At 47.3% G+C, this 18,382-nt stretch overlaps 1 protein-coding gene across 1 annotated transcript in view; it reads left to right on the top strand.

Moving 5' to 3' along the window:
* The window catches only part of LOC138245782 (galectin-3-binding protein-like), a 122,477-nt gene that overhangs the window by 77,803 nt on the left and 26,292 nt on the right, over window positions 1-18,382 (top strand). Inside the window, exon 5 of the mRNA XM_069199679.1 lies at window positions 265-532. Within this exon, the coding sequence (XP_069055780.1) occupies window positions 265-532 (268 nt within the window). The remainder of the gene's footprint in view (window positions 1-264; window positions 533-18,382) is intronic.

Genomic DNA, 18,382 nt, shown 5'->3' with positions numbered 1-18,382 from the left:
AACGGAGTTTCAACAAAGATCCTGCACAGTGTTAGTGCAGTAACATTGCTCCATGTCACTATAAGTACGCCAGGGATATGGTTCTTTGAATCACTGCCTTACGTGCAAATAAATAGTGAGAGTCCCAGATTAACTGATTTGCTAAATGACAGCACAAAAATCGGTCATGTGGTGTTCTCTTAAAGTCGAGCCATATGGTAATTCTGACTGTAATTGGCCAGCACCAAACTTGCTTATCTGTAATTGTTTTGTTTCCATCCATAGATTTGTCCACAAACTCCCAGACCTACGAGCTGGACAGCTCCAGTGAATTTTCCGAGGCCCTGAACAAACTCTACAACAGCAAGCGTGACTGTGATCTGAACATCACCGTGGTGACCCCTGGGAACGAATCAGCACATGAGACATTCTGTGTTCATAAGCTTATCCTCTCTGTGAACATAGAGGCTGCATTTCTGCTGAAGGAGGAGGCGGATACCTACATTATGAGAATAGAGGCTGAGTGTCTGCCCTTCGTTGACACCTTCCTCAGGTAGGATCACAACAGCTCTTGCAGTACTCTGGTTGTTGGCACTGGAATTAGTGTCTGCACCTGCAGTAACCAGGGGAAGCTAAACATGGTGGGGATGATTTATATTTTAGCGAAGTGGGAGCTGTGCCGTAGATTGGCACATCTCTACCAACAGGTTTCCAACTGTGCAGCTAGCTGAGACTCCGCTCTTGGATACACTTGACCTGACAGGGTGTCAGCCAAAGCATTGCTAGGCCATTGAATGGCCCAGGTTCACCATCCAATGTTTTTGGAGTCCTTTTTTAAATCAAAGAGTGCAGAACAAGTTCAAAAACGTGAACCCATCTCAGCATTCAGCTGTAACTTCAGTGCATTTCAGGCACAGAGATCTCTCCAAGCAGATGAGGATATTCAACTATTGTGGGAGGTCCTCCTCTCGGTGAGCGGAGTTGCCTGGCAGGGCGTTCACCAAAGTCAGCAGCAGCCCCTATGAGAGGGAGTTGGTACTGCAGGTAGTTTCTAATACTAAGTAAAACTGAGCTTAGTGACACAGCGTTTTAAATATTGATTTAATTTTCTTTGAACACAGCACATGAGAACCACAAATAACAATTACAGAAAGTCACAGCTACTCAATTATCGTGAGTAACGTAGAACCTTAATTACACCTATGCAATATGCATATGCTACAAACATGAATAACTGCAGATGTTCCCACTTAATAAGAGCACACACCACAATATTGCGGCACTGCTCTCCAGTGTAATAAACAGAATATGTCCTATGTAGATCTAGAGTGACTCTAGCACTTTACTTTTTTATTGTTATTAACCTTGTAAGGGAACCCCCTCTTCTGATTCATCTCTCTTCTTTAGAAAGGCTCCACTTTAGAGAATATTAACCTTAACACGTAGCTTGCTGCAGGATTCCTGCCCTTAAGAACTGGGTGCATCTGCCACACACATGTACAAAAAATCAGGTTTTGCGAGTCACAAATTGCGAGTCAGAGCGACTCGCAATTTGAGACTCGCAAAACCTGATGTACAACAGTGTCAATTACACTGTTTGCTATTCCCAATGGGGTCGCAAATGTCCTACCTCATGCATTCAGATACTTTCTGGAGTATGCAGGGCCAGATTTATGAATGAGAAAGCAAGAAGATTTATAAAGCAATTGTGAAAGTGTAGACTTAAAATAACACATAAAAATGCTCCATGTCTTCCTGAATTAAAATTGTTCAACTGGTAGCGTAGTATATAAATTCAAATTGTTCAGTGCGACAAGCAAGGTTTGTAATTATCCTGGACACAGGGTGAAAATTCCTTTGCTTCTTGATACTGGCATTCATGCGGCCCCCAAAGCAGCACATTTGGTGGTAGCATCTTAAAGCAAATTTGAAAGTGCTCCTGTCTACATTGTCCTGGCTCATTCTCCATCATCGCTCCAGTTGTTTGTAGTCTGGATCTTGTTCTTTTGCTGTGTTTGTTGAGACTGGGAAGCCAGCGCAGGAGGTGATTCAATTGTTGAAATTCATGATGGCTTTTGGGAGGCTGTTGCTTTGTTCAGGTCAATGGGCAATGAGAGTGGTGTTCCCAGTTCTTGTCAGTGATGCGGTTCCAGTTTCAGCGGGCTGGTCTGGTGGTTGTGTGTGTGTGTTGGACTAGGGCAGGGATGCTGGACTTGACAGGGGTGTGGTCTGTCCAGGGAACTGGTGTGGGTTTGTCGACCCATATGTTGTCAAAGTTGATGAAATGGGGTCCAGGAGGTGTCCGGCAACATGGGTAGGTCCCTTTACTTGTTGGGTGAGGGCCAGGCTTCTAATGTCTTCAAGGAGTGCACTTGTGTTGGGGGTCAGCGTGGTCATGTCTCCAAGTAGGTTATAATTGCTAGCATCAAGAGAGAGGGGTGCAACAAAATCCATGATGGTGTTGATGAATTTGGTGTGTGGTCCAGTGGTATGTAGATGACAGTGCAGCTTAGAGTGTTATTATATTAGTAGTAGTGTAGGCCAGAAAAAGTTATATATCAATTGACATTATTATACTGGGAATAGAAAGTAGTGTGCTGGTTGGGCTGTTCCATATCTGTGGGATGCAAACTGTAGATTGTACTTGAAGGTGCTATTATCTTTTTGGCTTCTGTCCCGGGGTTGAGGAGTGTTTTAGTTATCTTGGAAATAACCATGTTTTTACATGTCTTCTGAAATGTCTATGCCCCTGAATGCTTTGAATATTGGATGATAGAGAGTTCATACTGGAAACCTAGCAGTTATGCCTTTAACCAAAGGTATTTATACCTTGACTGTCCATCCTTACTAGCTTTGAAAAAAATCAAGAGTATGGCTGTACATAGTAATCCAAACAGAATGCAACAATAGTTGAGGCTGTGGGGCATCAGCTGCACCACAAGGGCCCTGTGCCTCTGTATCTCCCCCACATGATCTTCCATGAGTGCCAACATTTTTGGGAAGTTAATGTCTATCACAGCAACTCTATGACGGTTCACCTTTGTCCCCTTTCCTGATGTCTCGTGCATCATAACCTCACTACTTTTACTGAAGATGGGCAGCAGAAGAAGCAAAGATGACAGAGAAGACACCAGGTAGTGCCTCTTTGAACTAAAAGGTCAGAGCATTAAGGTAATCCTAGTACTCATACCATCACCCTATACTCATTGCTTGGAGTCTTGAAATCCTGGTGGACCATTGATGGGCCTACCAAATGAGGAAATAGCAGGCCATGCAGAAATTATGACTAAGTAGTCTGCCAGACTGATCCCGCTTTTCTGGCAACGTAGGGCATGGTAAGCAAGATGGAGATGAGGAAGGTTGTCATGCAGGGGGCTCAGAGTTGTTAACAGAGGTCAATGCTTGCCGGATTGTCCATGCCAAAATGTCACAATTTTATACCCTTTCTCAGATCTTCAGGTGCACCTGGGTCTCATTGTGACTCACTTTAAAGAGTAAAGTCACAAAGTTCTGAGACTGCCAGACCTGAAGAGTACAGGAAGCCTATACAATCAGTGAAGCCCACTTCAAAGGAATTAAAGAGCAGGGCATCATATTCAGGACTTACTCAATCAATTTTCTCTGCTACAAGCCATTTGCACTCCCCCTATTAGTCCAGAAACATAACAGTGTCCCCCCTTCCTGTCGATCCGGTGTGGTATACTTTTTCTCCTCTTGCCACAGATAAAGTCATGCAGCAAGACAATCAAATGGAGCAACCACACAGAGGAGTGATGGAAAATCAAAAAACGTACAAACCATGTGAGGCAATTTGTCAGGTAATGAAGGTGAGTGCAGGGTGTACTTGCTCCCCATCAATACAGATTAGGAGTCCAAAGGCTAGAAGCCATTTGTTGAGGCCAAAATTGCCCCAGATCAGAATATAGAAAACCTGGTATATGACAGAGTACCTTGAGCCCCATTTTGTTAAGACTGATGTTAGAAATGGGGTTTCTGGTTGGCAAGGGTAGGCACCTAAGCCAGGCATAAACCTCCACTCTAGTCAGGGCAAAAGTAGCTTGACACAAGCAGTCAGGCTTATCCACAAGGCAATGTGTAAAGCATTTACACAACACACACAACCCAGTGACACAATAAATACACCACATAAAAAACTCCACAAGTTATATGAAAATAAACTGTATTGCATAAAACATTATTGGACCAAAAGCGATATCAATCAGTAATTCTCTGCTAAAAAAGCAGTCGTCAGGTCATCATCATTAGTCATGCACTTAGAGAAAAACATTCCCATATTGCGTTAATCGTACCTTTCTCATATTCATTGTTAATGCTAGAAACACCAAAACTGACATTTTCCAAAGATTCTCGGATCTCTCCAATCCTAACTGCAGTGCCATCTCCATCCAGTTTCTCACGGAGTATCCTCTTCCACCAAACTCTAAACCGGGCCCTTAGTCCCCTAATGTTTCTACACCTTCCAGTATGGAGGTTCTTGCTCCAGTCTCCACTATTCACTGAACGCAAAATATCTGTTATTACATGTAATAAGGGTCTTCAACAACACTCTTGCAAGTGCTGTTCCCTACTATTTCTCTTGTTTATAACCATGTCTAAATTTTGTTAATTACAGTCTGCTACTTTTCCAGATGTATGGAAGCAGGCCATTGTTCTTCCTCTACTTAAGAAGCCTAAAGTTTTTGCTTTTAATATGATCCTTATTCTATTATTGAGAGCTATGTCAACAACAAACTGCCTACATTGAACAATACAGGGTGCGCGGCCAGGATAAAGCAGTTTTCTGTTCCTGACTCGTCATAGAGTCTTTGCTGGTGACAAAGTTGAGGGTATTGTACTATTCTCATCCTGTTGGGCATTTCCACCACCTCTGACGCTATTATCCTCTTCCATGGTCTTTTGGAAGTAGGGGGAAATGCCAGGATGCTTTCTTTGATGACCACTGTTAGAAAGTTGTTCATCCTTTCTTTCTACCAAGCTCCAAACCTCTTCTCTGCGTGGTTCCACACAGCTCGTCCCTCATCCCTTCTTTTTAAGACCTAAACCCTGCACTACTGTGGTTTCAGTTACCTCACTAATGCCAACTACACTGAGCTTCTTGTTAATTTAGACACTGATGCTGCTTTCTTGAAGTTATAGTGGAACATCCCTATATATATATATATATATATATATATATATATGTATATATATATATATATATATATATATATAACATTCTGAGAGTAGCTTGTATTGTGTTCACAAAAGGTAGTGAACATAACATTAAAGTGGAGTTTTACCTTATTGAGTCAGTACTGCATGCATTGTCTGTAGTACTTGAAGGGAGATGTACATGTGGCCCCAGAACCTCTGTGGTAGTTGTATTTTTTACTGATACTGAAAGTGGTATAACATCACCCTAAGATTAAAGAAATAAGAGTAAAGATTGCACATAATTTGAGGTGTAGACTGCCTTAATTAGATAGTTTAAGATTCTGGCAACAGCTCGATTATAGCCAGTGTTGCACCAAGGGCATTGGCTTTGTGAAGGCTTACTTCTAGGATGTAGCCTAAAAGTAGGAGTACCAAGATCAGCATTAAGACTAGCATAAAGAAAATGTTGACCATAACACCATCCCTTGCTTGCACACATAACCACATTTGGTACAGCCACAGTGATTTCTCAGAGTTTTATATTTTTTTATTTAATGTGTGCTGAGGTTCCAATAAATATTTCATATGGAGAAGAGAGTTGTGATGATATTTTAAAGGTAATGTTTATTGGTTACTGAATATATCTGGAATAGCATTTTCTTGATGAAAGTATTATCCCAAAATATTAGCTATCTTTCACCAACAAGCAAACCAGATATTTGTTAAGTGGTAAATCTTGTCCATCGAAAGTGGGGATAAATGAGCTATCTTCACAAATAATTGATGTGTCATAAGGCAAGAGTGTCCCCAATGACCGCTTATGCTCACCCTTACAATGAACATTAGATCAACCTATATGTTTGTAATCAAAGATTCACTGGGTTTATCTTAGGTAAGACAAATTCACATACACTAATGACGTGTTTGACTTTCATACAAATCAACAGCATTCAGCACTAACTAATATGGAAAAGACTGAGGGGCTGGTTTACGAAAAAGTCACACAGTGCAGCACAGCAAGTCAACTCGCTGCGCTGCACTAAGTGACAAGGAAAGGCCAGGAATGCACTGTATTTAGGGCAATATGGCCCTTTCCTGCCTTTTCCCCTGCACTGGCACCCTTTTGGCAGCCTACTACCAAATCAGGCACCCTTGCAACATGGTGCAAGGGTGCCTGTGTTGCATGCAGCATTGTTTTGTGCAAGAAGGGACACCTTCCTGCACAAAAACAACCTTAGAGGCATATTCCTCTTCCTATTTGTGCTGCAGAATGCAGCACTTATAGAAAGAGGAAGTAACACGGAGATATAAAAATATTTCTTCTTGCCTCACCTGAGAAGTCATATTTTTTTGGCACATTCTTAGGACTAGCAGTTCCTGTAAATCTGGGAATGCATCAAAACCCATGGGAGTTGTGTGGGAGCACCCACTCAACACCCATGGAATGTCTTACCAGTGCAGAATAAGGCAAAGCAGCAATTAATTTGCACTGCGTTGCTTTACTCCAGGTTTATGAAGCCACTCAGGGCCTTGCAAAGTAGCCTTTCACTGCTTACTAAATCACATTTGAGTGTTTGCATCACGCATATACCACATTGTGTGGTGCAAGAGTGACCTAAACCATTCATAAATCTGCCCCTGAATACTCCAGAAAGTATCTGAATGCAAGGAGTATCTATTGTCAAAAGTGCTTGTCTTGTTATTGTTAGAGGACGATGCCTGGGATTTGGCCAGTCGCGGCTAGTGCTTACATAAAGGGGCGGCGCACGCGCAAGGGGAGGATTTATATAATTTATTTTTTTTTTTTTAAAACACGTACCCTTTGCTCCCATCCCTGCCGCTCCTCTGACTCCTCCCGTCTCGCTGGTGCTGCAGGCACAGGCTCCCAGCCTGCCCTGCGCCAATTCTGACGCTGCTTAGAATAGTATCAGGATTGGCTCGGAGCGCCCTGGCTGGGCACTTTCAGGCAGACTGGGAGTCTGTGCAGGCTCTCTCCAGCCCAGCAACAGTGTGCATGTGGGTTTGGCTGGCCCATGTTGGCCGGCATAACACACATGCGCTCTGCGAGGGAGTTCTGAGAATTCCTTCCAGTGCATGTTACCCCTGAGGCCCTGCCCCCTTTTCCCAAAAAACAATCATAAACTCTATTTATGATTGTTCATTGGGAAAAGGTTTGCAGTTGCTGCTGCAGGTGGGGGGGCGACACTCCTCTGCCCCTATGGAGGAGCCGCACCTGGATTTGGCAGGGTGGCATTTCTTTAGTTGACAAAAAAGGTCTTCATATAGCTAGGAAGAAAGACCCCCTCTTCCATCCAAAGATATGTATGGCATATTATCTGCCATTGCTGCACAATACAAAAAGAGATTGGCAAAAGTAGCTCACCTGGGTCTGCTTATTGCTTGGGAAGACAGCAGCTATTAGGATGACACTACCTCAGAAGCTAAAATACCTTTACAAATGATACCCACAGAAACAGATTTAAAGTCTTTCAGCTAGCTAGGTGTGACTTATATCAAAAGGGAAAGCACCAATAATATCAAGAAGATAGATGATGCACACTAGGCAGAGAATAATGGACCAGGACCTGATGAGGTGTTACCAAGCGGCACAACTTTGCTTCTTCATGGAATGATGCATGAAAGAAACCAAAGACCATTTACAAACACACTATCACTGAAAGATCAATATAGTTGTTCTCCTGCCTTCCTACTAACGACTGAGAAGGAGAAATTTATAAATCACCAGTGACCTGGGTCATCCACACGTTGTGGGACACAGTAGATCAGAAGATGGCGCTGCCAAATTTCTGTCTTATTTTACACTAATCATGTCAAATCTTGAGATCACACCAAATTCATCAGTGAACAGTAAGGTTTTTGATAAATAGAAAGTTGTGGCCTGCAAAATGGTGAAATAAGTGTATGGAATTTTATGGAATAATCCTTTGAACAGATTAAGACTGAATTTGGTCTTCAGGAGACAATGATTTTGTTATAAAGAAGTACAAAACATATGCATGCAATTAAGATGCATACATCCTTTGAGCAAGTTAAGACTAAATTTGATATTCAGGAGACAGAAGTATTTTATTTATACCCTAATATGACATTTGGTTATTGCACGTTTCCAATATGAACAGAGCAGGAAGAGCACTCTCTCACTTTAAAAATTGGTTACCGAAGAAAGATTTGATCCTTACCTGATGTCAGACATGTGTAAGATAATCACGTATTTGAGAAGGAAAGTTTTACAAACATCCTGAGAGAATGGACAGTAGATGGATGTGGAGGAAAGTAGATCTATAAAAATGAGTGAGAACGATCAGGCTAAAATCTTTTCCAGGAAAGAACAGGTGTTGTATTAATAGTACCATTCACCAATTAGGCTTAAAACATTGAGTTCCTCTGGACAGCCACGTTTCGGAACACTTGTAGATGTATTTTGAGCTAACCTGAAATTAATGATTTGTGGGAAGGCATGGTTTCAGTAGACAGAATCGTTGCCACTGTGCTGCAGAGATCAACAAAGGTTGTTCTTTTGGGGGTAGATAGATAATTCTCCTTGCACTCTAGAAAATGTCAACAGATTGGGAAGGTGATCCGAGCAAGGAAACAGGTAATTGCTATTTAATGGGGAGCGATTGACTCTTAACGATATGTACCTGGTGTAATAAAGTGTGCAGACTAGTGGTGTGGGAGGGCATGATGGCGGTCACCCGAAAGGGGAATGTTTTGTTTCCGGGGCCGCCAGAGAGATAATAAATGGGAAGAGGAGCGGACGCTCTTCAGTTTTACCCACCCCGCAGATTGAGTCTCGGCTGCCTGTTTACCGTGCTACACTGGCGACGAGCGGGCTCAGCTCCTGCGTGCACGTGGCAGAAGAGCAAAGGTTCTGTCTTTTTTCTTCTAAAAATAAAATAAATAAATAATATTAAAATCAACTCGCCCAGCACGACTGGTGGGGGAAGCAGACCCACCAGATAATAAAAAAAAATAAGTAGACAAGGCACCAGCTACAAACACCCGGAGGGACAGCTCAGCGCAGCGCTGATATCCGTACAAATCCAGGGGTGCACCACCACGAAGAGTGATACCGCCGGCAGTCAGAAAAGGGGAATCACAGGTTGGCTGCATAAAATGCCACGGCTCATATCCCAGCGCCAGCTGTCCACCCGCTACCACAGCATTCCATGGTGGGGGCACTCCTGCCGTTTAGTGAGCTAGCAGACCCAGCCACAACATCACCCAGGTGGAATGTATGGGTCGGTCGGCTAGAAAACTAGTTTGTGGCTACCTGGGAGAAAGACAGAGCTGTCAAGAGTTCCTTGCTCCTTCATTTCACAGGGGACAAAATCTGCAAACTGTTTCAACACCTCCCAAACACCGGCAACTTCGATGACTATGATGCTGCAGTCAGGGCCCTGAATGCATATTTTGATCCACCACAAAACCCAGATTTCGAAAGGTTCAAACTTCACCAGGCCCACCAAAGAGAAGGGGAGTCAATTGACCAGTTCTACTCCAGGTTGCGGGAACTGGCAAGCACGTGCATGGATGACGCCCAACCCAAAGATATAAGAACACAAATCTTACAAGGATGTAGGAACAAGACACTCAGGGCCTGATACTGAGACAACTGAACATCAGCCTTGATGAGATATGCATCATGGCGCAGTCTCATGAGTTATCGGCATCCAGGGCCGCTGAAATGGACATGGCAATGGTGCAGGCACCAGAAAAGGCGCCCACGGTGAAGCCAGAATGGGTGGATACAGTACAGTCGCAGCGAACTAAGAAGAGGATGCCGCCGCACATCCAGGTTAGACAAGGAGGGTGCTCCAACCACTGTTGAAGGGAAGAGCACGGTGTCAAGGACTGCCCAGCACAAGGAAGGACCTGCTCGAACTGTGGAAAGATGAACCATTTCGTGCCCGTCTGCCAAGGAAGTGGAAGAGGGTGGGGACTGAGAGGATGAAGGACACCCACCAGATCAATCAAATATTTATCGCTGGATGACCCATGATCACGCGGCACTCGCTGTCCACTGCCACAAGACACACTGGATGACTCCTTGACGGAAGAGGAGGAAGAAGAAGCCTTTCTTGTCTCGTCTTGTCCAGTGATCTGAAGAGGGGCAGGCGGCCACAGCCATCTTGCTTAGTAGAGGTTGAAAATTAAAACGTTGATAGACATGGGAGCGTCAGTGAACATGATGGGCACTCAACAGTATCAGCGCCTCCGTCCCCGCCCGTTGATGACACCCTTGAGAACCAAGATTTTCACGTACGGGAGCCACACGCCCCTACCCCTGAAAGGGCATATATCTGTGACAGTTCAGGCAGAAGGCAGAGCAATCAACACCACGTTCCAAGTCGTAGACAGAGAAGGCAGACATGCTCCTAGGCAGCCAGTCGGCGGAGGAGGTGGGACTCGTGTCATTCACGAGAAGCATACAAACATGACAGGTGAATGAAGTGCTAAAGCAGTTCCCAGAGCTCTTCACTGGCATAGGCTGCCTAAAAGCACCCCCAATACACCTTCACATCTTCAAGACAGTGAAGCCGGTTGCTCTGAGGCATAGGTAGGTCCCATTTCATCTCTGGCCGTAGGAGCTGCTCAAACTGGAAGAACAAGGGGTAATTGAAAAAGTGTCGGGCCGACTCCTTGGATTTCACCAATGTTCCAGGACACCATCCACCATACTTTCTCAGGGCTGCTGGGTGTCATGAATGTAAGTGACGACATCCTGGTTTACTCCACCACAGCCAAAGAGCACCACCGGAGTTTGCAAGCCACCCTCAAGCGGCTATCTGAGAACGGGCTCACTCTACACCAGAAGAAATGTTCCTTCTTCCAGAACTCCATTGACTTCTTTGGGTATGTGTTCAACCAGGACAGCATTCAGGTCGACCCGAGGAAGTCCCTCACAATCAAGCAGGTACCCGCCCCACGGACGGTGACAGCCGTAAGAAGCTTCCTCGGAATGACAACATATTGTGGATGTTTTATTCCACAACTCGCCACCCTATCTGAGCCTCTGCGAGCCCTCACGAAAGCCAATGCACCCTGGGTATGGGGAAGTCAAGAGGAGCACACGTTTCAAGCACTTAAGGAGGCACTTCTGTGCAAAACCACCCTGGCATACTTCGACCCCACCAAACAGACGGAACTGTTCATGGACGCCACCCCGGTGGGACTTGGTGCAGTTGACCCAAGAAACCGAGCCGACTAAGTGGGCCCCCCTTTCCTATGCCAGTAAGGCTTTAACCCTGACAGAGCAACGCTACTCTCAAACTGAGCAGGAAGCCTTGGCCATAAAGTGGGCGTACGGCCATTTTCAATTGTACCTACAGGGCCGGCTGTTCAGGGTAGTCACCGATCATCAGCCTCTAGTACCCTTGTTTAATGGGGACGGCACCACACCTGCCTCCACGGATTGAATGGGGGGCCATACAACTCCAGCAATATTGCCTGGAAGTGGTCTATCGGCCAGGCACCAGAAACCCCGCTGATTTTCTATCACAGCACCCCGAGGAGGCCAACCCCAGCTAGGACGAAGATGAAGAAGTGACTGAGGCGCAAGTTCAGGCGGTGGCCCACTGCAGTTGTCCCAAGATGATGAACTTGGAGGAGATTGCAGAGGCCACGAGTGAAGATGGCGTTCTGCTGAGAGTAAAGCAAACCCTTGAGAATGGATTTTGGCATCAGTTTCTAAAAAACATCAGTGGACAAAGGAGGAGCAGGAGAGGATGGTAAAGTTGTGGAGGGTGTGGCATGAATTCAGTCTGACTGCCGGGAGGCACGTTCTGAAAGGACATCAGCTGTTAATTCCTGCTCCGTTGCAACTGCGAGTGATCCTGTTGGCCCATGGAGGGCATCAAGGAAACGCAAAGATGAAGGCGAGGATGGGGGGAAGGTATGGTTTCCTGGCCTTGAGGCAGGGGTGGATGACGGCATGAGACAGTGCCCAGCTTGCCAGCTGACTGCCCCATCTGAGATTCCTGCATTGGTCATCACCAAAGAGCCGTGCTTCACCCGTTGGTCCAAGATCAGCCTTGATTGTGGGAGTTTCCCCGATGGAAGGTCCACCCTGGTCATCATGGACAGCTACTCAAAGTATCCTGTGGTGGAAGTAGTTGACTCAACGTCCTTCACCATAATGGGCCTAGCCCTGGAGAAGATCTTAGCCATGTTTGGTCTTCCGGAAGAAGTGAGAACTGACAATGGTCCCCCCATTCCAGGGAAGTAAGTTTCAGGAGCTTCTGAAAGGCCATCACCAAAAGGATTACCCCACAATGGCCGCAGGTGAATGGGGAAGTTGAGCGCTTCATGCGCACCCTCCACAAGGTGTTTCGCATTGCCACGCTGGAGGCCACGGACCTTGAGATCTGCCTTCACCGGCTCCTGAGGGATTCTAGGGGGACCCCTCACTGCACAACGAACCAGCCCCCTTGGTCACTGATGTTGGCTGGCACACGGCGAGACTCAATTTCCACTCCATCTGAATGGCAGCCTGTGCCCTACCATCTAGAAAAAGCACAGGCCAAGCAGAGGGCGGTGAATGATCGCACCAGCCGCAAGAGGTGTGTTGCCTGGCGGGGGGTCGAGAGTCGTGATTGAGTGATCATCAGAGACACGCGTCCTGGGTGGAAATTCAACACGCCCTACGAACCCTGTGTCTGGACCGTAACCAAGGTGTCTGACACAATGGTGACGGCAGAGAAGGGAGGCGAGAAGGTGACAAAGAACGTGTCATGGTTACGCAAGGTCATGTATGAGGAACCTGCTGATGGGCGATCGGGGGATGACTACCATCTGGAATGGCCGGTGAGCGACCGAAAGGGGTCTGGGAGCTCAGGTGACCTGCCGTTGGTAAGTGGCCCATCATTTTCCCCATCGTCAGTGGCTCCTAGCCTTGGAGCTCACCAGGGTGGGTACCACTCTCAACAGCAAAGGTAGAGTCTTTGACCCAATCATCCTCCCAGCAAGAGACTAAGGTGGTCATTATGAACATGGCGGGAAAGACTGCCGACCGCCATGTCAGCGGTGAACAGAATCCCGCTGTTGCCGGTGAATGGAAACCCACCATATAATGAACGAAAACCCAACCCTGCCAAAAATCCCCAGGCCACCACTCCCCACCTTGACTTTGTCGGCGGGAATCCTGAATCTCCCCACCTCGCCACCGCCAAGCACACCCACATCCCACCCTCCAAATAATGATGCACAAATCACCTCGGTGGACAGTGGAGGCCGAACGACCATTGGCGGCTGCAACCGCCACGGGCGGCAAGTGGACTCAACAGCAAGAAGTGCACACATTGGATAGGTGTCTGACCCACACATCTGACACACATCCAGAACCCCATAAAACACCCCCAGACACACCCCACAATCCCTTGCAATGAAAGCAGGGCAAGAAGACGGAGAGCACCAGAGGCCGACAGCAAACGCCAGCATACAGGAGACGCACACCGACCCACAGAAGAGCACCCTTACCTCGTTCCCAGTCCCCACACCATTCACCACACTCACCATGTCCCCCCAAAAAAAATCCACACTTCACCAAAAGGGAGTTAAGGACCATGGTGGACGAGATCTTGAAGGTGGAGCCACAAATCTTCGGGCTGAGGTGCAGCACACACCCATTGCCAGGAAACTGGAGCTGTGGCAAACCATTGTGAACAGGGTCAATGCAGTGGGACACCATCCACGCACCAGGGACGACATCTGGAAGAGATGGAATGAACTGTGGGGGAAGGTCCAGGGCATGGCATCCAGGCACCACATCGCAGTGCAGAAGACTGGGGGAGGATCGCCACCAACACCACCCGACTACACCGACTGGGAGGAAAAGGTACTGGCTATCCTGCACCCAGAGGGACTCACAGGACTCAATGGAGGAATGGACTCGGGTAAGTCATCTACAATTACCCCATATCCACTACACCTGCAATGCATGCACCACCCCATCCCACCCACACCCACCTGGACCTACACCCCACCCAGCCATCACCCACTACATCCACCCCCCTGCATGTCCACAAACCCACTAACAGACCCACATCACTCCCGCTGTGCACAGCCACCCACCCCTGCACGTACCCACAATGGAACAATTCCCCCCACCACAATGCAACCGCACACTGGCCCTAAATGCAATGTCAACCTCACAAAGGCACCCTGGAAGGCCACTGAAAGTAACACCAGCACAAAATAGCACAGTCCTGTTCACCTCAAACCTTCATGCATATGTAACAGACATGGCTATGTCCCCCAACAGGCACCACCACCCATGCAACCCTAACAGACGGGACAAGGAGTGCCACTGCCCTCCAGGGATACAGAGGCACCTCACAGGACACTGGTGAAGGATCCCTGGACACTGATGAGCAGGCAGGCCCCTCACGCAGTCCTGGACTCTCACCATGCAGCAGCCCCACCCAGGAAACCACTGTCAAGACCAGCAGCCCAGGGCAGGCGTACCCACACCAGTGTACCGAGGGCACAGACTGGTGGACCACTGGTACAGAGGCCACAGTCTCCCACTCCCAACATGCAGGAAAGCAAGGGCCCCAGTACAAGTGGACACAGGCACAGGGGGCTAGGGCACGTGCAAAGGTCACAGTAGGCCGGGGGGAAGCCACAGGATGGATGCAGCAGCCCAGGACGTGATATCAGAGGTATTGGGTGCCTGCCAACATACCCAAGACAGGTTGGCACAGATTGTGTCCACCCTGGAGCACAGTCAGAGGATGCAGCAGGAACAACACCAACAGGCCATGGAGCAGTGGAAAGAGCACAATGCCACAATGGCCACCATAGCAGGAGCACTGCTGCAGTTGGTCAAAAACCAGTCTGACACCCACACCGGACAAGAGGCCCCCACAAAAGCCCCGGACAACCAGCAACAGATGGCCCCAGTAGCAGAAACATCCCAGGAATTACCCTCCCAGGAAACCCAAGGGCCAACCATGTCATCCCATGAAGCTCCACAGCAGGCGCCCAAACGTACTTTCAGGCCAAGATATGGCACTGGAAACCCAGCTAAGAACAAGGGGCCAGATGTAGTAAAAATCTGAATTGCGACTCGCAAATTGCGAGTCAGACTGACTCGCAATTTGCGAGTCACAATTCAGAATGTAGGATGGTGTCCCTGACACCATCTGCAACTCGCAAGGGGGTCGCAAAGGTCAACCTCATTAATATTAATGCCCTTGCGAGTGGCAGCACTCATAGGGATGGTGGCCTGCTGGAGACAGCAGACCATCATGTCTGTGACTGCTTTTAAATAAAGCATTTTTTTTTTTGTAATGCAGCCCGTTGTCCTTAAAGGAAAATGAGATGCATTACAAAACTAAAAAAATGAAACGTTTTCATATCATTGTTTCAGAGCAGGCAGTGGTCCATTGGACCACTGCCTGCTCTGCAAAAATGTTTTTCATGCCATTCACAAAGGGGAAGGGGTCCCATGGGGACCCCTTCCCTTTTGCGAATGGGTTATCACCAGTGTGACACTGGTGGTAACTGCGATTGTTTTGCGACCGCATTTGCGGTCACAAACAATACAGCTTCACACTGCGACTCGCAATTAGGAAGGGGAACACCCCTTCCTAATTGCGACTTGCAGTCCCGTTTTGCGAGTCGGTAACCAGGTTACCGACTCGCAAAACGGGGATTGGGCATCGCAAGGTGCTTTTTGCACATCACAAACAGCGAAATTCACTGTTTGCGACGTGCAAAAAGTTTTTGGCCCCCTCCAACAATTGACTCAGCAACAAATGCAAGGCAACCATCCAACCAATTCACCAACAACACTTAGCTAAGAGGCAATTTGAGGTACTGTTAGACAAAATGGACCCATCAATACTACCAACAAGGCTGCCACCATTTTGGTTTTGAGGACCCCCCACCCTTACGACTTCCCATCACTGTAAATAGCACAATTCACTCACTTCCACCAATAAAACACATTTCACACCTGTAACACTGTCCCCTGTCTTAAATTGTGAACAAAGTGGAGTATGGATGTAACTGGCAGAGAACAACTTTATTGTCGATTCTGTGCATGACGGTAGTCCTGTGTGGCCAAATGGTGGCAAGGAGGGATTGCATATATTTTCAGTCACTACCATGCAGAAGTGGGCCATGTATCGCCTATCATGACCAACCTCCCCATATGACAGAGCACACTGACAGTATTAGTCACTAACCCCTATGACAGGCTTAAGTCCCACACAGTTATTGGAAGTAGAGTTGTATCAGTTGGTTCCTGGAATTGACATCTTCCCCTTCCTCATCATCACCATCACTCTCCTCACCTCTCTGAGGTAGCTGATCAGGACCTATAGCACCCTTCACCTCCAAGAGGGGGATAGAATGTCTCAGTGCCACGTTGTGCAGCATGCAGCAGGCCACCACCATACACACCTTTTCAGGCACATAGGCCAGGTAACCCCCTTAGATATGTAGACACCGGAATCTAGCCTTCAGGAGATCTATAGTTCGCTCTATTAACCTCCTAGTACTTACATGGGCCTCATTGTAATTCCTCTGCATCCGTCCTGGGATTCCTCACTGGTGTCAGGAGACAACGCAAGTTGGGATGGCCAGAATCACCTACAAAATGGTGCAATACAGACTCGTCATTGTTATGTCCCTTAGTCAGACAGGCTGGTTTTCTGCAATGTGTCAGTTAGTGACAGGCAAAGTTACCTATGACCCACCCTCTGTCCTCTTGTAGTTGTTCCATCTTCTGTGGCACACTACTATTCCTCAACACAAATGAATCATGGACTGAACCTGGAAACATGGCATTCACATGGGAAATGTACTGGTCTGCAGTACATACCAATTGGATGTTCATGGAGTGAAAGCTCTTCCTGTTTCTGTACACCTGTTCACTCACTCTTGGGGGGATGATAGCTATGTGTGTGCCATCAATGGCACCTATGACATGGGGAATGTTGGCAAAGGCATAGAAGTCAGACTTGATGACAGAGAGGTCAGTACTTTGGGGAAACTTCACATAGGATTGCAGATGTTGCACAAATGCATTCAGAAATCTTGTCAGTACCTGGCTGAACATTGGATGTGAAAAACCAGCACCCATGCCCACTGTCACTTGAAATGAGCCCGTGGCCAGGAAATGGAGTGCGGAGAGCACCTGCACTTCAGTTGGAATGGCATGCTGATTACGATTTCCCGGTGTTAGTGCAGGATCCAGTAATGCACAAAGGTCGTTAATAGTTGCACATGTGAGTCTGTAAGTGATTATGATCTGACGGTCCACCATGGTCCCCATATCCACAAGTGGGCTGTACACCGATGGTGCCCTTCCTCGCCACAAGGTTCGGTACCTACGAGGGGTTACAAAAAGGAGTGATGAAGACACATACATAAGCACACTTGCCATCATTTGTGCACTGCATTGTTCATTGTGGTGTCTCTACAATAACTGCTACTGGACAGATATACATATACATCACAATGAGGGAACAGAGTATTTCATGTGTGCTACAATACTGAATGGACAGAGACCTAGGTGCTTCATGTGGCTAGTAGGGCCTGCATTGTGAGTATTAATTAATTGTAGATGCTTAGGTTAAGGCAAAGTGTCTGCCCACTGTTATTCTGCCCTTTCGTTGTGGAAGTGACCTCATACCATTAGCGGTTGACGTCACAGCAGAAGGCGGTGTTTACCGCTGTTTGCACCCTCATTGGTTAAGATGGATGCCATTGGGGAATCCTGGCGTATCATGATCGCCGCCGGCGGTGACGGTGCACACTGCCACGGAACGTACGCGCGTTTGTCATCGTTTGATCACTTGACTACCTGATCTCAAGCAGACAGGTACTCCACTCTGTGTACTGCTGTGTCCTGCTTCTGGCTATGGATGTGCCACGAGTTGCAGGGGAAAGGGCCCCGGCCTTCACCCAGGAAGAACTGGAGAAGCTAGTGGACGGGGTCCTGCCCCTGTACGCAAAACTGTACGGACGGCCAGAGGTACAGGTGAGTCTGGGTTTTGGGGTCACTGTGTGTGTGTAATGGATGGTGTTGATTGCACATATGTTTGCACATCTGAGCCAGCATGGGCCATGGTGCATGGCATGCTGCGTGCAACTGTCCTGTATGTCTGAGAGTACTGTCCGTCCCATAGTAGACGAATAGCCAGCTGTTCCTATCGTGCAAGTGCCTGACCTCTGTGTTCCATTTCTGTGTTGCCCTTTTAGGTCAGCGCCCACCAGA

The sequence above is a fragment of the Pleurodeles waltl genome, chromosome 7, assembly GCF_031143425.1.
Source record: "Pleurodeles waltl isolate 20211129_DDA chromosome 7, aPleWal1.hap1.20221129, whole genome shotgun sequence".
Classification (NCBI taxonomy): Eukaryota; Metazoa; Chordata; class Amphibia; order Caudata; family Salamandridae; genus Pleurodeles; species Pleurodeles waltl.
This window is presented reverse-complemented; position numbering and strand designations above follow the sequence as displayed.